The sequence below is a fragment of the Ptychodera flava genome, chromosome 12 (genome assembly GCF_041260155.1).
Source record: "Ptychodera flava strain L36383 chromosome 12, AS_Pfla_20210202, whole genome shotgun sequence".
NCBI classification, from domain to species: Eukaryota; Metazoa; Hemichordata; class Enteropneusta; family Ptychoderidae; genus Ptychodera; species Ptychodera flava.
This window is the reverse complement of record NC_091939.1, coordinates 21,372,389-21,398,322: the sequence shown is the minus strand read 5'-3', so window position 1 is coordinate 21,398,322 and position 25,934 is coordinate 21,372,389. Positions and strand designations below refer to the sequence as shown.

Genomic DNA, 25,934 nt, shown 5'->3' with positions numbered 1-25,934 from the left:
TCCTGAATAAGTTCGCGCAAGATATTGCCCACGCCACAGCAAAATAACGGATGACTAATTAGCATAACAAAAGCGCATGAATATTTTTCAGGCACATCTCACGATGAGATAATTCATAGCAGAAATGTTATGTACTGGTGCTGGTACTGGTGTACCGCAAGGATCGATCTTAGGTCCTCTTTTCTTTGTTTTATACGTCAATGATTAACCCCTTACTCTACAGAGCAAGTCTTTATTATTTGCAAATGATATCAAACTTTACAGTATGGTTTATAATTTTGAAGACTCTTACAATTTGCAGTCATAATTAAACAAACTTGTGTACAGTGGGCAAATACTTGGAAAGTACCCCTAAATATTGACAAATGTGGCACAATGACTATTTCTTTGAAAAAGAATCCAATTGTGTACGACTATCACATCGGTAACAAATCTTTTGCTAGGCTTAAATCATCAGAAAGACCTTTGTATCGTACTTGACATAGAACTTTCTTTTAACAAACATGTAGACCATATTATTGTCGCCAGGGTAAATCGCATTGTTGGTTTTTTTAAGCGTGATTTCAGTCCTATTGACAATGCTACTGCTCTTCGTCGTTTGTTTGTAACAATTTTAAAATACAACACGGTTATTTTTAATTCTATCTCAAAGCACCAAGCAATGAGAATGGAATCAATCCAAAAACGCTTTCTCCGTTTTCTACATGTCAAACATGGTTTTCATAAGGACAGCAGTGTATGGTGTAATTGTGACTATGACTTACTCTGCAATTTTTACAATATTCCACATTTGCATGTTCGTAGGGATATTTTTGATTGTGTATTCCTACGTAGATGTCTTTTGTCACATTTTAATTGTACAGATAGTGTATCTTTCTTTGGTCTCAATGTTCCTCGTTTGAGTGCCAGACGAAGGGACCTAATTTTTATACCTCATAATAGAGTCGACGTTACAAAGAGAGGGTTCATTGGTCGCATTTCCCGCTTATTTAATTCACTCAACAGTACTAGTATTATTGACATCTTTGCCAATTCAATGCAACTTTACAAAACAAACATCTTTGCGGTCTTGTCTGTGTGATTTTTAATCTTTCTATCGTATGTTTCTTTTATGTAGTTTCTTCATTTTCAATTTTGTCTTTTAATAGATTTATATTTTATATTTCATTTTGACTTGTCTGTAAGTGGCTGCCAGCTGGCGCTGTTGACGAGAATAAAATAAAATAAAATAAAAATAACATGTCTACAATTATTTCCAACGTTGTATCGGACGTTCAGTGATTGCATTCTCCGAGTACTAGTCTTCTTTGGTGTACATAAAATTTGTAAATCATAATACTTTTGTAAGTTTTGACGGTTGTGTAACGGTTACCTGGTGCGCCATCACTGTTTGAAATGTAACTCTTTGAACAGTTGCCAGGGTATGAGTTGCGCCCTCTTAAACCACACTCGAAAAAATTAACACAGTGAGTAAAACAATAGGGCCCTTGGCCACTGGGCAATCAATATCCAAGTAAGTTAACACCAATCCTACAATTCAGATCTGTTCGATGGAGATAAAGTCATGATTATGTAAAACGTATATTTCCGGAATACACACAGTTTATACAGTCATCGAGCGTTCGGGCTGGTCTCACGTTAAACTAGCCAGAGTCATTCGGGTTGGCCAGAGACGTTCGGGTTGGTCTCACGTTAAACTAGCCAGAGAGTAACGTTTGCTTCAGATTAACTGTTGTCTGTTCAGTTCTTGTTGCGACCTTTTAAGAATCCTCTCTTGCATATACTCGGGTGCTCTTACAAATTGATGACAACACTCTGCTGCCCATATCCAGTTCCCATGGATACCATTACGATTATTCACCTTAAAGTGGCGTAGTTCTTAACAGATTGATCTCTAAGGAAACGAATTAACAGGACACAACTTTCAAAGGAGAACGAAGGACTGGCATCACGTAAATAACCAATATCAATTACAACTTGTGCGAGAACAAGAGATTGAGAACTGTCGCTTTAAGTCACTTTATCTTTTATGCAAGTAGTTCATATACAATGTGCAGCTGATCAGTAACCTGCGGAAGTAAGCATGTATTTAATACTCTATTCATTCTATTTTCCACTAGTTAAACTCTGAAATACAGCAATAATATGCACAGTGGTAGCTGTCTGCATGTCAAAAGTTGCACCTAAATTTGGCACGTTAGCCTCAGCTCGAAAGCTACATATATAGCAGAAAACTGTTTTTAGCCAAAATCAAAAGGTGGTGTTTCGTCGCTCAAGTTAAAATAACAAGAGAGTTTGTCCGATTCGCTAGAGGCAAAAGATTGGTACTTTTGCTGCCAAATATGATCGCAAAATTCAAAAACACAACATACAAGGACAGTGGAGAAAAGTTGCCATTTTGTGAAACATGGTTCTCACAATTAGTGTCTGTCCAAAAGTACATTTATTGTGCCGAGTCAAATAACAAGCTCGTGAGCGTCGTTGCTACTACCGGAAGATCATGCAGATTTGATACTGACATTGCGGCATTGCGACAGCACATGAGGTAGGAATGTGGGGCTAAATGTGCAGCATCTCGGAAGCTGTAATCCAATTGGTCGGCTGAATCTTACCGTTATCATTGAATTATACACAAGAGACTCCTTAAGCTGTCGTGAATAGTGAAAATCGGCCGATCAGATATAACCTTCCGAGCCTGCTGCACATGGGCAGAAAATTTTGCTTATCCGCCATTCGTCTATTACAATTTCAAAATCAGTATCTGGGATTTCTCGTAAAATATTCATCAACTGAAAGCAATTACAGCTTTGCAATCTGATATGACATCAACGGTCTATTCACTGAGGCCGAAAAATTAGCATACACTGGTTTTGTCCACCTGCACAGGAAGGAATCGCTGAGTAGCCAATCTGCGACGTAGCTATACCTAATGAACAACAGCTGCCGTAGTCAGGGTTGAAGGAAGGCAACTCCACGCCACGCCACGCCCTGGCTCCTGATCGTCACTCTGCCAGTTTCTGCAGCGCTGTCCACGCCTTTCAAAGTATCTCGGTCTGAAAAGTCGGAGAATTACTCACCGAGTATTCTCGCATTTTGAAGGCCTGTACTTTTGAGGGGCTTTTTTGAACATAATGAGTAGCTGCTTGCGATCTATCGTACTCGCTATCATCTTAACACTATCGAACTCTACGAAATTCGATGAATTGCTTCAGTCGCTAAAAATCCCAGGTAAGCCTTTTTTGGTTGTGCTTCAGAAGAGGATGTAATACACTATTACCAAAACATGAGTGAATATTTGCTGACAGAACCATCCGTTTTTCTGTTTATGGTAAAACAATTGGAAGGGAAATACAATATACTCGTCTTCTAAAATTGTCTCTAAAATTTCCCACAGCCTCTGAGAATTCTACTCTTCTCGAAAGAAAAACGACATCGTGTTCGGAAGAGGGCAGTATTCAATGTGAGCACAGCGACCTCTGCGTTCCAGCCAAATACTACTGTGACGGGTACCACGACTGCGATAACTGGTACCTGATTGACGACACGGACGAGCCAAACAGCTGTAACACGTGTTCAAGCAAACAATATACTTGCTCGAACAAACATTGTGTCCCCAGAAACAAACGGTGCAATGGCTTGAACGAATGCGGGGACTGGAGTGACGAAAAGTATTGTGAGTTTAACAACTATATAAAGCTTGTCATTACCGTTAACTTCTATAGCGGTGGTGTTCTTAAAGGTATACTGTCACCTGTTCCAATTTTGCCACAGTTACCATGGAAAGAGGAAATCTAACCAATCACAGATTTTAAGCGGGTGGCCGCTTTTTTAAAACAGCGCCCTCAAATGGCCATTTTGAATACAAAGGAACGCCCCTTTGACCATATATGGGCATATTTAGATTATAGGTGACTGTATACCTTTCAGGCATGCTTTTAACCTCCAAACGCGCATCAAGTGCATTTCTTGCATCGACATTAAGTAGCGACGTTAGAAAAATCAGATGCAATTACAATCTCTGGCGCAGACTAGCGAAAGCTGCTCGAATTTGTCTGTATATGGCCATATCACACTGATTGAGTCTAATAGTCTGACCCAAAATACTTATCTTGGATGAACGTTATGACATGTATTGCAAAAACAATGCCGATCCATTTGACTTGAAAAATGCTATGAAAGTCACGAGTAAGCAGACGCAAATATTGTCGAATACACTCGATTCTTGACGAGCTCAGAAAAGTTAACGAAAAGTAATTATATCACTCGCAACTTGATGATACATTTCGTTTAACTTCTTCGCCGGTGTCTTGAATTTTAAAACGCTCAACTTTTGCATTTTGACCATGGAACGTTTTTATCTTACAGGCAATACCAAAGATCATGGCTGGAATGGCTTCTGTTACAGCCCTCTGTTTACATGTTACAACGGCGCCGATTGTGTTCCAACGCAATGGGTTTGCGACGGCATTACCGATTGCCCCGACGGAACCGACGAACTACACGCGTGTCTTACTTTTGGAGGTACGTTATCACTTTTCTGAAAACGATGCAGAAAATTCACAATTCAAATATCATTTCAGCAAATTGACTTGGCGGTCAAATGAGCGAAATATAGATCTCGAGTGTCGGTATCGTAGAGTTTATTCTATGTACGGCACCCAAGGCCTGGTTGGTGCATTTGGTTGCTATAATTCAACAGCTATAAGACATAACGGTAATTTGTATAACAAGTTGTCTAAGGAAGTCGCACTTTGAACAAAAGGAGTGCAGAAATTCACCAGAAAAAGTAAAGACTGGTGGACTAAGAAAGCGTTTCGTATCAATCACTTAAAGCCCCAACTCCCGTATAAAAGCGCGAGAACCTACGAGAGTGGTCATAATGGTGGGATATTCAAACGTACTCGGTACGCTCTGGACGCCGTCCATAAAAACCGTTAATTAAGAAATCTAACGATTAATTTTTTCTTGGAAATTGAGGGATATGTGTATAAGTATTTGGGCACAATATACTTGGTTTCTGACGAAATTAAATTTGAAATGACGTCTGGAACCAGAAAAAGGATAAAATATTTGCCGGTAATATCGCCGGTATAACGTTCGATGTTCAGTTTGAATCTGCATGATTGACATGATATGCAAATTGCAAATGAGTCATTAGCGATACGTTGTTTACTTTTTCCGTACGTAGCGTTGATTGTTCAAGGCGGGGAAAAACACCAAATACTCGGAGCGTACCGAAAGATACAAACGCACACACACTGTGTATAACAAATACATGCAAACACATTTGATTCGGTAGTTCTCTTTTTGGAAAATTTGTTGGTCCTGAAAAGGACCGTTTTCATTTGTGTTGGCCTACCTGAGCCGTACATTTTACAGACAGGAAGGCCTATACTGTCATTCATGCCCGGCATAAAGTACGTCTGGTATGTTCGGGTTGAGACCACGGACAAGTACCAGCACAAATTCTGGCATGATCTTTCACTTTGTCTACACTGTCTGTATATCTTCTATCTTCTTTTCAAATGTCAAGTTTTACCCTCTAGTCAACGTACTGTTGAAAGCGCAATCATCGCAATGCGATATGCGTAACTATCGCTTCTTTATAGCTGTTTCCAAAAGTGATATACATTTTTTTTCCCGATCTAAAGCCGTGCATGCCTATGCAACACAAAGCGAACAAAGTCAAAATTCAAAAAGACAAGTAGCCTCCAATGTGCTGACAAAACCGGGATTTTTTGACGCCTGCAATCGCCTTCGGCATATTCGGTCGTCACTGTGCTGGGTCACTTATACTGATCTCAGTGATCACACGTCGAGTTGACAAACGTCGCCGGCGGCAGCTGAGGTCACCGTACTAATCAGTCCCATAAGTTGCACTCAAATGTCCGCGCTCGATCCCCATCACAGTTAGCTCCAATTCATTCCTGGCAAAGAAAATTCCCGTGGCTACCTCTAGTGCTCATCAGTGACCGCTATCTTCATAAAGCCAGCTGACATAGTGTGATTAGCAGTCTGACTCTGACTACCACGCGTTTGTAATGAATAGTATCGCGACTGCGTGGAGAGTGTAGAAGTGCAGTGCACTCGATTTTGGCGGGATCGTTCAAAGTAGCGAAATACTAGAACTCACCATTTTATAAGGAGGGATGAACATTGAAACGAATGCTCGGAGAATTTATGAAATCACTTTATTCTGATTTTATTTTTGGTGATTAAATATTAACAGGTTTGATTTCTAAAATAAGTATTTTTCAGAAGCTTTTGAAATAATCATAAGACAACAAATCGACACCACATTTCATTTCGGTCACCATAAAACTTGTAATCGAAGCCGGGGAATAGTCGTCGGTACCCTCCCATCCGACAGCGCCGAGTTCATGAGACAACGAAAGTTTTGAAAAGGAAACTACAACTACCATCCAAGAACTGTGGAAAACTACGTTTTATAATGGAGACACAGCCCTGCCTCGCTGAACTAAGGTCGAACGAGGAAAGGATTGTTTGTAAGACAAAAGCTCTACAAAATTTGGTAGACGACTTGGCCGTTGAGCATTGTGGTAAATGTCCGTCGCGTCGTCCATTGAAATAACCACACTCGATAAATTTGGACATCTAGTAGGCGAATTTGCTGTTCTTTCAGAACTGTTTTGATTTTTTCCCGTTCTTTCCTGAAATGCGGCATTTCTAGGACGGCGTTTGGACAAAACGGTGCTTCATTATTATCTTCAATCAAGACTCCCTGCAAGAGTGATGTACACTATATATACTATGACTGAGCCGAGGAAAACCCCGATAATAGATCCCGTGGCAGAAAACTACATTTTCTACGATTTCTGCATCGTTTACCCGTATACAAAGATGCGGATAGCTATTGCCACTGTCATGATATGCATTATGTTGAATCATTCAAAAAGGCGCTGAATACAATGACAAACGCTTCGTTTTCGGACGAGAAACGTATACCATGACGCATGAGAACTAAGGAGTGTCGATCGATCGCCTGGCAACGTCATCACGGTTTGTACAAATCCGAGGCGACGCCGCGCCGAACCTCTGCTCCAGTAAGACTTCGAAAAAGTCTATGTTCAAGAAAAACCTATTGGGGAAATGAGTGGATGTAACGTATGGAAAGTAAACCGTAAAATTGGGTGAAAATAGTATACGTAAAGTCACCGTGCAGTCAATGTTTACAGTATGTGGCGTGCACGTTCTATTTTTGGAGGTGTTCAACCAGCTGTTTTAATTTGCTACTTTTTGTTCACAAAGAAACCATATTAGTTATGTTTTGCTCCGCCCATTTTCATCGATTTTTCTCGGTAGGGCCCTACGAGAGTTACCGGTTTAAGGTGTCGTTATGGCTAGGGTTTCGGACAGCCTACTACTGACAGTTGTCCACAGGAAACTCTTCTTAGCTAGCTCGTATGCAAATATTAGCGTCTTCTCAGTTTATATATTCACTATGACCAATTAATCGTACGGTTTCATTTTATCTTTCAGTTGGCAACATGGAATTTTGGGACTCCCATTCCACCTTTCTCTGCGATGAGAATGACAGTAACCCCGTGTGGAAACACATCTACCTTGCCAATGACAGAGTGTGCGATGGTATCAATAACTGCGACCCGAACGATGAAACTGGCTACGGTGGCTCTGATGAGTATTCGAGACAGTGCGTTGCAGGTAGTTCCATTCCCATGCATGTGTCGTTGTCGTCGTTTCAGATAGTCTTTGGTATACCGTAGTTTTCTCAGCGATTGCCTTGTCTACAAAATCGTACACATAAGGGAGCCGTCATTATTTACGGCCTGGGGTGGGTGGGAGGAATTTCATCGGAAACTCAGAAATTTCGAGTACCCCTAGCTGCAAAATTGTAGCTCTACGGTGAGGCGGTCGGTGAGTTTGGGTTTTTGCGACCTCGCTCACCAGTAGAGCTACAATGCCGAAGGCCCTGAAGCATACAAAATAAGCACGCTGCACATGGCACGGCATTTTGATGTAAAATCCCATATATATTTACTGCATTTGGTCATACTGATTTATCACTACTTACTGATTTATCACTACTATAGATCAAATACTATACTACACTAACCTTGTCGTGTATGGGGTTTGGTATTTGTTCAAATACGTCAATCGCGTTCCAAAAACATTTCTTGGAGCCGCCATTTCCAACTTCCGGTAATGGCAGCTCCCAGAAACACGCTCAATGTTTATGGAACGCGATCGACGTGTCTGTGCTTATACCAAACCCCATAAACGACAAGGTTGGTGTAGTATATAGTGTTTAGTCTTCAGTAGTGATAAATCGGTACGACCAAATGCGGTAAATATGTGGGATTTTACATGAAAATGCCGTGCCATGTGTGGCGCGCTTATTTTGTATGCTACAGGGCCTTCGGCATTGTAGCTCTACTGGTGAGCGAGGTCGCAAAAACCCAAACTCACCGACCGCCTCACCGTAGAGCTACAATTTTGCAGCTAGAGTACCCCAACCCTGTCAGCCATGACGAATTTTAGTAACGCTCTCTCTAACACAGAAATTTTGACTGACCCCTTCAATTACAAAGGTTAAATGCCGATACATGTATTTGTAAAATTTACAAAAATACAGCAATAGTAAAGACTTTCAAATCCTGGTGTACCCTGCTAGACTATCATACGTTATCTCATGACGGTTGAAAAAGGTGAAACCAACAAAATGAAATTCAAAGTCACAACAAAATACAGATATAAAAGCTCACGCCATTACATGTATCAATCATATAGTATTGTTTAATTTGGATGGGTATTTTGACAGGGTTTTCACTAGGATATCTGACGGGGCAGAATTTGAAAGTACAGGTGGAAAACATGCGAGAGGCTGAGGGGGAAAATGTCAGAGGGGCTGTCCCCTTGCCGGTGTAGACATTTTTGAGAAATTTGTGAGTGCACTGGTGCAGTCTGGTGCAATCTGAGAGGTATTTTAGGTTGCTTTTTACCAAGTAAAACTGTTAGAACATCCCGAGGGGAAGAGCACGAGAGGAGGAGTGTCCCCCCTCTCACATCGAAAACTTTGATAAATTGATGTGTGTATTGATGCAATCTCAGAGGTGTTTCAATTTATTTTCCACTCAGAAAAATTGTTTGAAAATGTCATTGAACACTCGTATTTTTATTACATTTTTTCGCATGATCAGTGTTTGAGTCACAATATTCAAAAACCAAACAATGACCGTACATTTTGTAAAAACTGTTCTCAGTTTGCCAGAGATTGCAGACCAAAAGAATATGCAGGAATGGAAAACCTGCGACTTCATGTGTCAATTTTTCCAGCTGCTAGCTTCTAATGAAAAGCCCGAAAACGTATGGTTAAATGTCAATTGGTTATTTAACTGAAGCCAATTAAAATATTTGACTCTGTGATAATAATGGATGGATTCACAACAGTTCAGTTTTGGCCTAGATCCGGTGAAAGTTTTGAGAAATTGATGTGTGCAATGGTGCACTCTGCTGCAATGCACAGTACAATAAATTACCCACAATTCTCTATGATTTGTATCCTTGAAGGTTACTTTTCTAAAAACTTTTTCATTTCTGCATGTAAGCACTAATGTGCAGCATCAGAATAATTTTTAAATAATATCTAGTAAAAGTACGTTTAGATATATCAGTGAAAGTTTCAAAATAACCGCTAAACAACCAGAAAAGTCACATTCTTTAGGTACTACAAATGCCATGCTTTTTGGGCAGCAAGTTATGACGAACTGAAGGGGTCATTCTCTGAGAAAACTTAGCATGCAAATTTCTTTTGTCACTTCCATTGCAAAAAATCAATATCCTTTTGTTTCATAAAACAGGTGCAACTAGTCTCCCTACTTTCCATCACATTATTCTGTATGGCTGAGGACACAATCTGTGGCAAATTTCACAAAAATGCTATCTCCTCTCTCAATTATGCATAATTTTCCAAATTATTTAAAATGAGAATTTAGAAGAATGGTGTGCATAAAAGTACGTTTTCAAAATTTTGATAAATAGTCTGTGAATTTGTCTACACATGGGAGATATGGTAGACTTCACTCAGGTATCTTCGAGGATACAAAGCATAATGAATTCTGGGAAATCTACAGTACTGTGCAATGGGAGAGTTTTTCAATTTGTTTTTACTAGTAAAGAACATCCCGAGGGGAGAGCACGAGATGGGGGTGTTCCCCATCGCATCGAAAATTTTGAGGAATTGATTTGTGCAATGGTGCAAGTTTAGAGGTATTTCAAATTTATTTCGCACCAAAAATTGATCAATCCCCCTTCTTCCTCTCCACATTTTGAGCAATCCCCTGGAAGTTTTGAATTTTTTGAGTGACCCCTCGTCACATTCCTCCGACCCCCCGGCCGTAAATAATGACGGCTCCCTGAGGCTCGAAGACTGTGATAACAATATTCCGGGTTTTCTATCTCATACACCAATAGCTGCAGCAACTGTTCGCTGTGCTTTCTAGGGTACGGTTGAATACCTAGTATTCGGTTTGTCAGCAAAGCATATAGAAGTTCAGTCAAAAATTTAGTTATTCAAGATTGAATTCAATCCGACCTTAAATGCAAAATGTTATGGTTTCATGTCAAGCATGTTCGGATTTTACTTACAGCCGGAATTTCACACTTACTTCAACAGCCTCTACGTGAAGGTAGAATGCGCCTCGGGGACAGACAATCAGACTCTCAAACTTTTTCAGTTCTTTTCTGATCTACTACTTGTGGGGGTTCATTTTGAAGCTCTTTGAGTAAGAAAAACTTTTATCGTCTTAGTTTTTTTAAAATCGAAAATTTAATTTTTATCTATACAATTAACACAGGGATGGCGGCCATTTTGAATTTCAAATATAAGTAAATCTTGGGGAATTTGTCTCTCTTGTACCAAACTTTGTAGGGGGACCCCTTACTTTTATTCATGATTTTGAAAGTGAATGATTGAGAGATTCCTTGAGGAAAATTTGAGCGAAAGTTTATTCTACTTTCGAGGCGCATATTACCTTAAGACTGTTCACTGCGTTATCATTGATAGATAATAAACAAGAAATGATCATGAAAAAATGGTGTGACTGTATTACATTTAAAAATTGGGAAATTCGGTGACAAGGTGTTACATCATCCACAGTAATTCACCAGACACGATAGAAATTAGGGTTTCATTCACTTTGTATGATGTTTGTTTCAGTTGGAGAGGATTGCAAATCTGGTGAATACAGATGTTCGGATGGTTCGTGTATAAAGACAGACAAATTATGTGATGGAAAGTTTGACTGTTCTGATGACGAACATTATGGATGCAACATGAGTATGAATTAATAATCAGTTTCATTTATTTACCGAATCGTTCTTCTAGCTTCCATCCCGTCAGCGACTTCATGTTAACATTTTAATGTGTAGGTCGCAATCGTATGACGAGAGAAATAAAATGTTAAATGGCAAGTAGCTGTTGCTTTTGATTTGTTTTCAGTATTTTTGATTTTTAATGTCAACTACAGAATGTTGTTCTACTCCCCAAAACATGTTGATATAAACAGTATTCAGCTTGTTGACTCAGTCTGCCCGTGTGGTAACTGCATTGTGACTGTTGACAAGTGAATCGTGGTCCTGACTAGAACTCTGATGTAAACAATTACAGTGCATTTAACCTGTCAAAGACGCTGTGATTTTGGAAGTAGTACAAGGTCTTGCCATTGACATACAAAAATACTGAAAAAATCTTTAAAAGTAAGAGGTACTTTCCCCTTAAGAAAATGCGATAGTTTGATCTGCTTCTCTTCACACAATGGAGTGATTCGTTGGAAAATTGAAAGATAGCGTAAATTTAAGCGTGCGAGTTCACTTCATCTTTAACTTGTGCGGCAGCTGATGGCTATAGACACACTCCTACCGAAGATCTCATTAAAATTATGAAAACACAGTAAAAGCACTTGTCTACAACACAGCTATAGAACCTTCCCTAGCCTTAACTTTAATTTATGGTAATTTTGTGAGTGAAATATACAAAATGAACCTATGAACAACCTAGATTGAACGTGTAGACTAGCAGTCTTTTTGATTGGCTGTTTTTGGATCATATTTACAGTCCATTACGGTCGATATTGCCCTGACTACTACATGTTGGACTACGTATTCTTTTGCAACAATGGACAATGTTTACCTCATTACATCCTGTGTGATGGCAACGTGGACTGCGTGGATGGTAGCGATGAAAACATCTTCTGCAAAATTGGTTTTGAAAACATGTATTCATACACCAGTGAGTATTACGAAATGACCCACGTATATAAATCTGATATCACCTAATACGTATCTAAACTGTGTGCAACGGCTTGAATCACCAAAGCAAAGTCAACTTGAAAGACAATTGTCGTCACTTCGCACCAAATTATTTTGAAAATGTAAAGAAAACCAACAAGGTGAAATGACAGAGATGATGTTCGCAACTACGCTCTGCTGATGTGCGCCAAAATTTTTTTCGGGGTTTTCCTAACTTCACAATAAAACTTTACAAAGTTATTGCGCTAATTCCAGATACAGAGATATCATCTGTACTTCCTGAAGTCATAAAATGACTGATATTGTGGATACACATGGTCTTGTAATTTAGCGTCTTTTAACGTGAATTAATATATTGAATTTTCACTAGCATCAATGCTGCATACAGATCCACCATCTATAGCGACAGTATATCCTTGACCTTTGACACTAACAAAAAGAATGTTTGTAACCCAAAGATGATAGTTTACACTTTGTACAAATATGACCTAACGTATGGTTTCTACCACGTGTTCAGGCTACTGTTTTGGTTTGAACTGTGCGTACGGATGGGGGTGTGTCGATTTCAGCCAGGTTTGTGATGGCAAATATGACTGTTTAGATGGTTCGGATGAAGACTCATTCCTATGTAATCCTGTTTGGTTCTACTCCAACTACCATGTGGGTATGTAACAGATGTTGAAATATTGAGTGCTATCAAACCTGGTCGTACATTTTAGTGACATTTGCCCACACTAATCTCACAATTGACTTGTGTTCACCGCATAGATGAATGTAGCAGTGACTTCATTGCCTTGTGGTCGGATCTATTGGAGCATATGCAGTCTGATTTCAATAAAATTTTACTGGTCCAAAATGCCTGCACCTGAGTGAGCAACATGGATTATTATATTATAGCTTTGTCAATACTAGTGAATTATGTGACGTCATTCCCTCAGATTATTACTAATGATGAATCCCATTATCCAGCATTGTGGCCCAAGATGTTTTCTACATCTACAAATTCACTGGCATCGCCAAAAATATCGAATAATAGCAATAATGTACCCTTCTACCCAGCTCATAATGGACGAAAGCAAACTTTGCACAACACAATGAACAAGGCGGAGTACCTCCGTCGTAGTTTAAGTACTCTGACAACCGTGATAACCGCCAGGCAAGACTGTTCACGTAATTGAGTGACCTATTTTGTTACACGTATAACTGAAATTATTCTGTGCATAAAACTTTGGGATGTACGAGAGGCAAAAACGAGGGTCAAGTGCATTTCTGTTTTAAAATATTTTATCATATTTTATTTTCTCATGTTTACAGATGAAATGTTTGCCGGTACAGAGTGGACACAATGGTACAATGTCGACGGTCCAAAGAAAAATGGCAACGGCGGCGACATGGAAACACTCAAGGATATTAGGAAGGTGAAAGGTTCTACCCTGTATTTTGCCACTTTCCTTTCATACACCGTGCACACGCTTCTCATTTTCACGCTTCTCATTTCCGATGTTTATTCTTTTGACAAATTTACATCGACTTTGGCATGCAAATCTGGATGCAGAGTTTTACAGAATTAAGATTAAAAGTCGGGGTCATCATGCAAATTTTGGCATAACGACAAATTATAAAATGAATTACCGAAACTTTACCAATATTTTGATTTCAAAATATTAAAATTTTCGATTATCATGAAATAAGGACTATGAAAACTTTATTCATGCTTCAAAATGAGCCAGCGAAAGCGGTAGATCAGAAAAGTATAATAAAAATCGCCCGACTGCGCATTCTTTGGCGAGTTGTAGGTTGAAATGCGACATTCCGATCTCTTGTTATACCCCCAGCGTTATCCAGATTTGTGCGAGAACATTTACGGCATACAATGCATAGAAGCGGTTACTGGTTACTCGTGGCGAGGAAGTGGACAGAATTTTGAAAAGCCATGCACGGTGGACGAAGGTCTTGCCTGTTATAACATAGATCAGTCCAATGGCAAATGCAAGGACTACAAAGTCAGATTCAGATGTCCAGGTACGTTGGAGTCTTATCACATCACAAATAGTACAAAATCTTTCCAACAATCACAGTCCCTCTATCTAGTTGATAGAGGGACTGTGCAACAATGGACCCTTTTCATAAGTCTAGCGCCCTCCTGTGGCCACTGTGAATTTGAAGTCAAAGCGAGGCCACTGGGGACAAACCTGGGCAGCGGCTGGAGGGTTTTTCCCAGTGGCCTCGCTTTGACTTCAAATTCACAGTGGCCACAGGAGGGCGCTAGACTTATGAAAAGGGTCTATGGAACTACAGTGTAAACAATTTGAAACAAGCCTTTCAAAACAATGGAATTACACTGTAAAGAAATTAAAACTATTCAGATTATTGGCATTGCTGGGGTCTAACTATGAATGAGTACATAATTTTCTGTTGTAGGCAATTTATGACGAACAATGCTCATTACTAAACTTTGAATAAGTGACCGTAATTTACAATGGGTTTCAATCGGTGCCACAACTCTGTGCGGGACAGACACACTGTATGTACAATCATAGACACTACAGTCAATGGTACAATATAAATGATTAGCTTGGTTATCACCACAGTTCAAAGTCACCGACTCACTGACCAGTTACAGTCAACCAGAATGGGACAACTCCGTCTAGACCGACAGCTAAACAGTTGATTGCACTTTACCTACAATGAAGCTGCTTTTACAGCTGAAAGTTAGATGTTTCCTCAGCTAACACGGTCTCACACACTGAATTGAAACCCATTGTATCGAGGAAATTTAGCAGTAGATGTGAATGTGTTTGTTAGACATGATTACTCCCCTCTGCTATAAAGTATAGATATTCACGAGGCGAACAGTATCGTGATTTTTATTCCTGTTTTTCGTCATTAAATTTATGTAACAACACAATTTTCTATAAAACATGTTACTGTTTCAGGTTCAAAACATTAAGGCAGGTCGACAAAAGTTTGTCATATTTCAATAATGACCATTCATTATATTAAATAATTGACGGACAATAAACGCACAACATATCTAATCAAATTTGAGGGAGAAAGCCAGAACTGCAAGTCTTTGAAAGACTGACCGACTTTAGATTTGACCCGGTAATTGTGATCTATTAACCCTCACATAAAAGGGAATGACGACTCGACTGATTCAGTACAATTCAATGAAATGATCTTTTTTACTGGTCATGTATTGGATGTATAACGATTTGTAGAGAATTAGTTCATTGCTTTCAACTTTTCAGAAGAGTCTACTTATTGGACGGAATGGTTCAACATCGACAGTCCTGAGGGAAATGGTGACTACGAGAAACTAAGCGTCTACGTGAGTATGATTTGAATAACATCTTTAAGAATACCACTATTCATTTTTTTTGAAAATGTATAATATTGATGAAAATTTTTTTCAATTCGACACGATTAAGTAATAGTCCTTTATCTTTTTGGTCGTTTTTTTCAGCTGTATTTCGGCTTCCAAGTGTGCAGCGAGCCGAAGGACATTGAGTGCCAGGAAGTTTTAACAGAGATACCGTCGAAGTACAGAGGACAGAATCTGAAAGTGCCTTGTGAAAAATCCACCGGACTGATTTGCTTGAATGAAGACCAGCCAGCTAATGAGAAATGCGCAAACTACAAAGTGAGGTTCCTTTGCCCTATTCCAGGTGAGCTCGAAATTTCAAGTGCCCTTATTGGTTTTCGAAACGCACCTGTTAATCGGTTGAATGATCAGATATTAGGGACCGTCTCAGGTTGTCGCAGAAGTTCAAAAAGCGAAATTCATTCGTTTAGGGGGGGGGGGGGTTGACCTCCTTTCAATTAGTGAACTTCACTTTCGCACTTTTATTTTGTGATCACAAGTTTTCGTGTGTTTATTTTAAATTAAAGAAAAACTGCACACTCGTGCCAACAACTTTGTAACTGTTTCCATCTCGTTTGTGCCACAAACACAATTTACCGATAGTAACATTGTATCCTAAACCTTTCATTCATCAAATTATACAAAGACAAAAGTATCATTTTTTTAAATGTGCTATTTATAAGCATCTGCTCTAACCACTAGATGTCTTTATTCTCACTTGTAATGCACCTGATCATAGTCGTTTTAATATGATTGAACATGCCTGGGCTCCCTTGTCAAAGTTTCTCGCTTATTTACCGCCCCTACCAAGTACAAATTGCGTGCTCACAAAGACAAAGAACAGCACAGGAGATTCAAAAAGGGAAAATAAAATAGAATGAAACTTTTATGCGGTAAAATGCCCTGTTAGTACTCAAATCTGATCGATTACTTTAATTGTAATGTGGCAAGGGGCATACGTCTTTAGTAGCTATAGCAAAATGCAACATTGTAGTCTCAGGCAGACATGAACATTTCGCACTTTTGAAGTTTCGTTTAGGGGGAGGGGGTTTTGATCTAAACGAAGAAATTTCGTTTCTTGAACTTCTGCGACAATCCGAGACGGTCCCTAAGCGCAAAACAGTTATAACTTCTTGCAAATTTGATTTTATAAACAAAGTTTCAAGCCGTCAGGGTTTGATACGACTACGGTTTTTTTACACCGTCCCTCTATGATCGCTTCCGAGACTTCAAGTACGATACATACAACGAATCATTTCTGTAAAATTAGGGGAGAGTGAAGAGTAGGGGACACACCTATGGTTGCTCACTGAACGGAATTTTCTTCGGGGCCTCTAAATAAAAGTGATTATATGAGTGTACTCCCTAGGCTACTGATAATTCAAACAAAATTTATTTTGTTTCCACTAAACTTAAGTCTTGCCAAAATGAGCGTATCGTAATCACCGACCTGATTTTCTCTAACGACTTTTCAGAACTGAAGGCTAGAAATCTAGAAAATAACGGCGCGGTTATGAACTGCACTGAAGGTATTCTATGTGACGAAGGAAGTCGATGTATCCGGCAGTCCGCTGTCTGCGATTCTAGACCACACTGCCATGACAACAGCGACGAGGCTAACTGTGATACTGTCTATAAAGGTAGTTGTTTAAAGCATGTGTTTTTGCCTTTTATGCATATGATACGAGCTGGATAGCTGATATGTTTTCATAACTCACCACATTATACAGACAGAACTGTGAGACTCCGTTTGCAATGTGTTTTCTGCCGAAAAACATCACACCATCAGGATCGACATTGCAGATGGAACGGAACCTGGACCCGAGATTCTCCATCTTGGCAATGCATGCGCAGTAGCTTGAAAATGAGCAGTTTTTCGCTAATCTAGAATTCACAGCTATACTAATCTTATCTTTTGACCTAAACTGACGCAAAAAATCATTTCTCACGGAATCTTCCAGACGACTTTACAAGGGCATCGTGTTTGGGCAAGAACAAATTCCAATGCGACGACGGCGCTTGCATTCAGGCAAAATACGAATGTGATTGGTACATTGACTGTTATGACGGCTCGGACGAACACGACTTTTGCGGGTTAGACAGTAAGTATTGCTTTATTTGTGGCTACGTTAAATCCAATGGCCATACCTTTTTGTTTTTGTGTCGTCTATATTTGGCATTTGTCACACAAATGATAGATGTCCAACAGTGATCACGCATGCGTGTCCGTCGCATCATCGTGGTATACAGTGACCTTGCGTTTTATTGCGTTTAATTGTGTCCGCTAAACTACCGGTGCAAACACGAAATTGGGTGGGAGGGAAACACTTCATTTGATATTTCCTCTGGGATAAAGCTTCAATTCTGTTATGTAATGTTAGTATTGCTTTGTCTTTTGCCAGAATTCACTTGTGACAAGGGTAAGACGAAAATACCACAACTGTGGACTTGTGATGGCAAAATGGACTGTGAGGATGGAACCGACGAAAGCTTCAAACAATGTGGTGAGTGGCTTTGCTAAGCGTCCATGCAGTCCTTACATCAAAGTCTAAAGGTTGATACAATTGTCAGGACCCCATAGAGTTGCCAATTGTTGGGTCACTTTTACTTGCCAGAATTATTCAAGCAATAAAGCACATCCAGCGACGGTATACCACGAAATTTTGACCAGTTCACGACACATATGCACGAGCGATAGTGAGTGCATATATGAAGTGAACTGGTCAAAATCGAGCTATTATATCATAACAGAATATTGAAATTCTGGCGTGGAACGTCAAAAACTGATTTTTGCTCAAGCTGAGAGCTCGCGCGCATGCCAGCCGTGGTATATCGCCAATATACCACGGTTTTGCGTCTCAGCCAATCAGATATCCGTATTTGCGCCATCAATATACTGGCATTATATAATGACCAATATAGCATATTGCCAACATGTAAAGATATTTGCACACGTATAACTTCCATCTCCCCGATCAAAATAAAACTGTCTGGGAGTGATGTTATTTTACAAGCCATTAGGCTGTTTTTGCGAGTGAAGGAATGGAGATGAAAAAATGCCATGCAAGAACGAAATAATTGAAATACGTGCAATAAATTTAGCTTAGGCGTCTAGGGTACTTTGTCATGATCCCCAGAGTTGCCAATTGTTGATAGACTTTATCTGGGAAAGGACCATTCTTTCCGAACCTATACTGCCCATACCCTTACCCATCAACCAGTTGGGACCACGGTAAGGGGTAGGGTTAGATTGAGTGTTCATATCCGGGGGGAGGGGGTACTGTCCTAAAGTGTCGATCCTTGAGAGAGATTTGTGAAAAACGTAAACTCTGGTAAAATAACACCGGTACATTCCTGGATTTATCATGTAAGGTTCTACCTGCGATGGTTTGCTTTGTGACGACGGACACACGTGCGTGTTAGGTGAGCACATCTGCGACGGAGAGAAATACCATTGCAATGATAAGATGGACGAAGAATTGGAAACTTGCCCAGAATGTAAGTATTGGTTTATGCACGTGTTACGTCGGAAAGGTAGTGTCACGACTTCCTCAGTCTTGGAAAGGTTATTATTTATCTCACAAGTTTATTCGTCGAATTACTGAGGACATTCCCTTTTGATGTCACGCAGAGTTTATTTACACGAAAGCCTAGTGTTTAAACCTCATTTATGCATATACAGTATTTGTCAGGGTTAAAATAGTCTCTCAAGGGCGTAGTTCAGATGTAGATGCACATGGGGAGGTAGAGGAACTTTATTTGTAGTAGACACTCAACTGATGTTGTTGTCGTAGTAGATAGTACTCTTTAGCGATGCAACTGTATTAATATCTATTTATTTTTTTGTTTGTTCTTCAGATTCCGATTGCTTTCAATTTGCAGACCAGAGTGAATGCATAAAATGGGACAAAGTGTGTGACGGTGTCGCGAATTGCCAAGACGTGTCTGAAGAGAAACTTTTAGCCTGTGGAGCAGGTAATGAATTCCAAACTCATTCTATTGGCCGGTTTGTTTATGCGCGATGAGAAACCAAATGAACGATGAAAATCCTGCGAAGAAAAAGATGCCACATAATCTTTTTATCAACAGTTTGAAAGTTGAATAAAGTAAACCAATAAGAATTATCCTGGTACAAGATACCGAAGAGGAATACACACTAGTGTTTTGACAAAGCCTGACATTGTAGTGACAATCTGGAAAAGTCCCAGGGTTCATACACCTAACCGCCTTTTCGCTTGTCTATCAAATCTTATTTCAGTCACGGAAAAGTGCTGGAATGGCGGCTACTTGTGCATGCATGGTGACTATTGCATACCGCAATTTTGGCGTTGTGATAGCGTGAACGATTGCGGCGACAGCTCCGACGAAAGGCAATGCGGTGAGATGTATTTTTAAATCTTTATTAACAATTTATTTGTTGCCAGTGGCTCTAAAGTCCTACTCGGCCGCATTTGATATGCATTCGCCAGTAGGAAAACAAAAATAAATATAAACAGATAAAGACATGATGTTTATGTTGCTCATGGGCGTAAAATAGCTTAAGTTTTAAGATAATTCTGTGTACCTCCATGCAAAAACAATCTTGTCAAAACCTACAAAGTTTTGTCTTTGTAGTATTTGGCAAGTTTAGGCACGGTGTCTTTCTTGAATTGTCACCTCTGTGTACTGGTAAATCGGGTTTAGGGTAATAAAGCACATCGTAATATCTGGTGTAAAATCAATGGCCATAGCCTCGGCATCATCTCTAACATCTTCATGACATACATTTTAAAAACAAAGCAAACAAACTGTTTTGATAACCATAGGGTCATATATATCTATCAAAAATCCTTTTATAAAAAGGCATCTTTTGCCTTACACAATGGGTCCTTAATTAGGTAATATGCGCCTCGAAAGTGAAAGACTTAAAACTTTTGCTCAAATTTTCATCAAGGAATCTTCCAACCATTCACCTTCATAATGAAGAATAAAAATTGTGGGTCACCGTACAAATTTTGGTACTGGAGAAACATTTTGCCTAAGATTTACCGATATTTGAAATTCAAAATGTCAATCCCTGTGTTAACTCTATGGGGAAAATAAAATTTTCGATTTTCCAAAGAAGACTGATTCAGTGAAAGTTTTTCTTACTCCAAGAGCTTCAAAATGGGCCCCCACAAGTGGTAGACCAGAAAAGAATTGAAAAAATTTGAGAGTCCAAATATCTGTCCAAAGGCGCATTCCACCTTAAATCTATTATAATTTTTGTTTGTTTTTTCAGATAAAGAGAGCAGCTGGGGCCAGAAAGGCAGGTGGTCTTACTGGAGTGAATGGACAGAATGCAGTGCAGATTGTGACGGCGGGGAGCGATCACGCCATCGCGTTTGCCTTGACCCCGAGGGTGACTGTAAAGGAAAACACATCGAGTTCGATGTCTGCAAAAGTAACTGTGAAGAGGAGGAAGGTAAGTGATATCATGACATTCTGAACACCAATCACTGTGGATCATTGTGGCTCTGCCAGATACCCGCACTCATTCTTTTTGAAATCTTGCCTGGGATAAATCAGCGCTCTGTCAGAAATACAAGATATGCGGTGGCCAACGCAAACATTATTTGTATTGAACTGTCAATAGACACATAAAGGGCAAGTGTTTCGTACAGCAAACTTTATTAATAAACAATTGTAAGTGTTAAAATTACCTACACTTCAATGGATTTTAATGGACTTCAAATGGATTGGGGAAAAAAGGTAGCACCCTTACTCTTCGGATGAGATTGTTACTTTACGATATAGCAAATCATCAGTTTCATTCAGCATGTCATGTGACAATGTTTTATATAAGAGCAAAGAGTCTAGATAGGGCATAATTGCACCACCGTTTTCACCTAGGGAATTTAAGGTAGAGTGCGACCTGCGATAGATATGGCACTCAAATTTTTACAATACTTTTCTTGTCTACCACTTGTGGGGCTCATTTTAAAGCTCTCGGTTTAAGAAAGGTTTTCGACAGTTGGCTTTTTCGTAAATCAAAATTTCTACTTTTGCGCATAGAGTTAACACACGGATGGCGGCCATTTTGAATTTCAAATATCGATAAATTCAAGGTAATTTGTTTCTTTGCTACTGAAATTTACACTTTGAGACCATCTTTTCCCAATTCTTGCTCAAGTCACAGTCCTTCCACACAAAAGCTATACAAAATGTGACTAACTTTACTCACGTCAAACTTTCTTTATGACTTTGTGTGACCGACATACAGAAAGCGGGTGCGGCACCAGAAAAAGCAAAGGTAACGAAAGGATCGTTGGCGGCGAAGAAGCAAGTAGAGGAAGCTGGCCGTGGCAAGTCCAGTTAGTTTTCACCTTTAGCGGCATGGAAATCGTCGCCTGCGGCGGCACGCTGATAAGTCCAACTCAAGTGCTAAGTGCCGCGCATTGTTTCCTGGGATTGATGTAAGTACTACTGTAGACTTCCAAATTACCATAATTGACACGATACGATTTGAACTCACGTGACCCTGAATGATTTCAGAGCTCAATTGTGATATTTTGTAACATCATTTGAATGGATAATTTCAAACTGTATCTCGGACTTGTCATTTGCACTTGCGACAATCAACTTAAAGACTGACAGTGTATGTGGCTCGGATAGTTTTCAATCGGATTCGAACCCACAACATACGGCATCAGCTTTACACTCGCGCATGCGTGTAGATTCATCACTTACATAAATCGCGTACTTGCTCGCTTGCATGATCACTTAATTACTTCATTGCATACTTTCACTTATTTTAAAATTTACTCAACGATTCACTTACTTACGTACTTGCATAACAATCAAGAATCATTTTAATAGGTGATGTTTGTTTTTTACGAAGGACGCTTTCTGCATCTTTTAAGGCACCTTCTAATATGTGTAAATTAAGATTTGGTAAAACTGTCAAAGATTCATTGAGAAAGTCATTAATTTTTCTCACGCAGAAATGAATAATCTTTGCATTTTATCGATTCTACAGGTCGGACACAAATAAATGGAAAGCTCGACTTGGAAAGCACAACACCTCACCGAAGCTGGAAAAAGGAGTAGTGGAAAGTCCGATCAAAAAGATAGCTACACACGAACGTTTTACAACGTTCACCATGGACAACGACATAGCCTTGCTGACCCTGCAAAAGGAGATCAAAGCTACAGATTATATCAATTTCGCGTGTTTGAGCGAAGACGTGAAATTCAGTTCACATTCCGAATGCTTTGTAACAGGCTGGGGAGTGACGAACAGTAAGTGTGTTGCCATTACAGGAATTATTTGGTTGAAAACGTTATGTAGCTCAAGCCAAACTACTTTCATGCGATTTCGTATCACTGCGCTAGTCTGCTGAACAAACATCAAGAAATTCAGTTCCAAATTTTTGTGAAAAAGAGAGAATTTTTGATATGTTTGCATTACTTTGCAACGTTATTGAGCTAATTACTGTATCAAGGCAGCGACATCCATGGATGCGATGTATAACAACACAAATTAGAATCATTCACATGTGTAGACAACTGAAAATAATTCCTCACCGATTAGATTGTCATAAACTGAAAGTTATGTGCAGAATGTACAAAAGATTACTTTAAGTCAAACTTTCAATGATGCCATAAATGACCTGGTGGCTAGTGCCACATAGCCCGATGTTTTTTTTATACACGTGCACGTAATTGCTTATCGCTCGACAAGAGGATTCTTTGCTATCAAGCGGAAGCTTTCTTCGCAGACCATTGAGCTTGCAGTATTGAGCAAATATACTTTGGAAATACTTTTACATGGTTGGTTTTACAACCTCTAAAAAGTCTCTGAACGAAAAATCTCTCCCAAAACTAGGGCCGGTAATCTTGTGGATATTATGATTCAGCGATATGTAACGTTATAATAACAGTGGCGAATTTCTCATTCCAGTTAACGGCGCTCAATCACAGACCCTGCAGGAAGCATTCGTGCCCTTGATACCACGGGAAACGTGCAATCGGGTATCTGCCTACGATGGACACATTACCGATAATATGATATGCGCTGGTCACATGGAAGGGGGAATAGACGCATGCCAGGTGAGTTTATGATCAGTGGGTAGAGCTGGAGCCCAACAAGAAAAGAGTCTTGTCCTCACGGAGGAGAGAATCCTTTGTCCTAGGTCTGTTTCCTCACAGCGTCGATTGACAAGGATTAGGTAGCACAGATGAGGGGTTATTTGCCTCTTAATTTCTTCTAAAGATAACGGAGGCAACAAGCAATTTCTTTAAGTCGACAAATTTCCAAAATAAAATTTAATGACCTTGCTACTGAATCACTACAAGTATATCCCACAGTGTTGAATCAATTTCTTATTGTTTTTCAAAGATATTCATTCACTTTGTGATCAAACAGCGAGGTTACTGTATTGCAATGTAGTATATTTTTGGCTGAAAGTGAGACGTTCCAGAGTAAAATCAAAATCGGTATCAGTGGGACTCGGAGGCCGGTGAACAATTGTCGAAATGTATTTTACCCTACTTCTTTCTACCATACTAATCAACATGTGATGACTTTGACATTGCATTTCATCAACGCAATTACTTCAAATCGTCCCTAGTACAACAGCTCTACTGCCAACATTTGTTGACAGTCAACGACAAAGACTGGTATTCCTTAACAATTCCTTTAATTTATTTTGATAATTAAGATCTAGATCAAAAGATACTTACGTCCAAATGAACATTTTACAAAATGTTTGTATTCATGAACTATTGTCGCAGAAAAGAATTTTTAGAACAAGTCAGGCGCATGGTATTCATCTCAACCATTGGCGAATTCTTCCAATGACCGTTGTCAATAAATTATGAATGCTTTCCTGCATTACGTCATACTTTTGTAGGTCATTCTTGGAATCGATTTTTCTAGTTTTGTCAGAGATATTTGCATTTCTGCAGGAAGAACGGTATGTTGAATTATGATTATCAAACTTGGATTAGCTTCACATGAAGACATGCCTACAGTTTGCTGTAAATTAAATGGCGACCAACAAAATGTCGTCTGCACTATGATGAACTCGAGCACCATGTAACGTCGGAAAAAGTGATTCTTTTCCTGTGTATCTTTTCAGGGAGATTCTGGCGGTCCGCTAGTCTGCAGGGACGTGAAGCAAGGGCGCTGGTTCATCACTGGAATTGTCAGCTGGGGTTTTGGCTGTGCCCTTCCCAACAAGCCTGGCGTCTACACAAACGTGATCAAGTACGTGAAATGGATCGAGGAAAAGTCCGAAACTTGATTTAATGGAGGGAATGGACGAGAATAGAGGCGTCTTTTCTGACCTTTGGCCTTTTTTGAGTCTCCTAGCATGATCAATTGGCAAGCTTGAAAAACAAGAACTTAAAATAATCGATGTCAGAGGATCCGGTTCACTAAGTTAGCACCGTGTACCTGCGCTGTTATCATGTCGTGGGCTTCGTTGTGGAATTGACGCCGAACAAATACCCGCAAGTCGCCTTGTTGTCGAACGTTTAGTATTAAACACTACGCTACTTTCTACTCTGAAATTCGTCTCTCCATCTCGATTTTCAATCTGTTGTATTTACCATTTTATCAAGTTAGAACACGATTGTGTGATCATCGCCTTGTATGCTTCAAAGGATCCTCAAAGAGAACTCGCAGCCACTGTTTCGAAAAGGAACCGTGTCACAACCATGAACGTATTGAAATTGCCGACGACTTTTCTCTGCGATCTGAGTTTGATTAACAGGATTGTAAGGATATTTCCATACCAAACTACCCAATCACAATTCATGAAGAGTACAGTTTATCATTTCCAAAGACGACGACAATAAAATTTCCACAATAAACTTGATTTATTGGACACCGGTGCTTTCTTTTCCACAGTGCTTTGCCGACATAAATTTGATCCTGACGATTTACTTCGAGAAATGTCTCCTTAACACACACAAATGTATAACTCAATTTCGGGTCGACATCACACTGCCGGTAGAGCACCGAAAGTTAATAGGTGGTAAGCTTTTACATTGTCGTTACTTTTTTGTTCCACATAACACACACACATCTTTTCTTGTTCTTCTCTCCAGATAGTTTACAAATACAAAGTATAAGTGTTCAAGTTGCCAAAACAGTGCTATATATTGTGAACATGCGTATTCAACTACTAGTCCGGACTGAATTTCAGCTTTTTGCGTTGATAAGTAGAATACTAGGTATTTAAACATGGCTGTGGGGATAGAATAGAAAAAATTACGGGCAGAACTAAAATGCTTCAAAAGTTACTGAAACAAGCTT

The 25,934-nt window shown here is 39.5% G+C and overlaps 1 protein-coding gene across 1 annotated transcript; it reads left to right on the top strand.

Annotated features, from left to right (window-relative positions):
* The first annotated feature begins 2,938 nt into the window (after positions 1-2,938).
* On the top strand, positions 2,939-25,507 carry LOC139145385 (atrial natriuretic peptide-converting enzyme-like). The gene is made up of 22 exons (XM_070716517.1): positions 2,939-3,228; positions 3,395-3,673; positions 4,366-4,521; positions 7,501-7,683; positions 11,198-11,317; positions 12,095-12,268; positions 12,806-12,952; positions 13,603-13,706; positions 14,124-14,310; positions 15,540-15,619; positions 15,755-15,956; positions 17,128-17,292; positions 17,614-17,754; positions 18,055-18,156; positions 19,025-19,150; positions 19,511-19,627; positions 19,911-20,030; positions 20,913-21,095; positions 21,894-22,086; positions 22,650-22,912; positions 23,574-23,722; positions 24,754-25,507. Exons 1-22 carry the CDS (start codon positions 3,132-3,134, stop codon positions 24,916-24,918), a joined length of 3,453 nt encoding a protein of 1,150 aa, XP_070572618.1. The 5' UTR covers positions 2,939-3,131; the 3' UTR covers positions 24,919-25,507.
* The last annotated feature ends 427 nt before the right edge of the window (positions 25,508-25,934 follow it).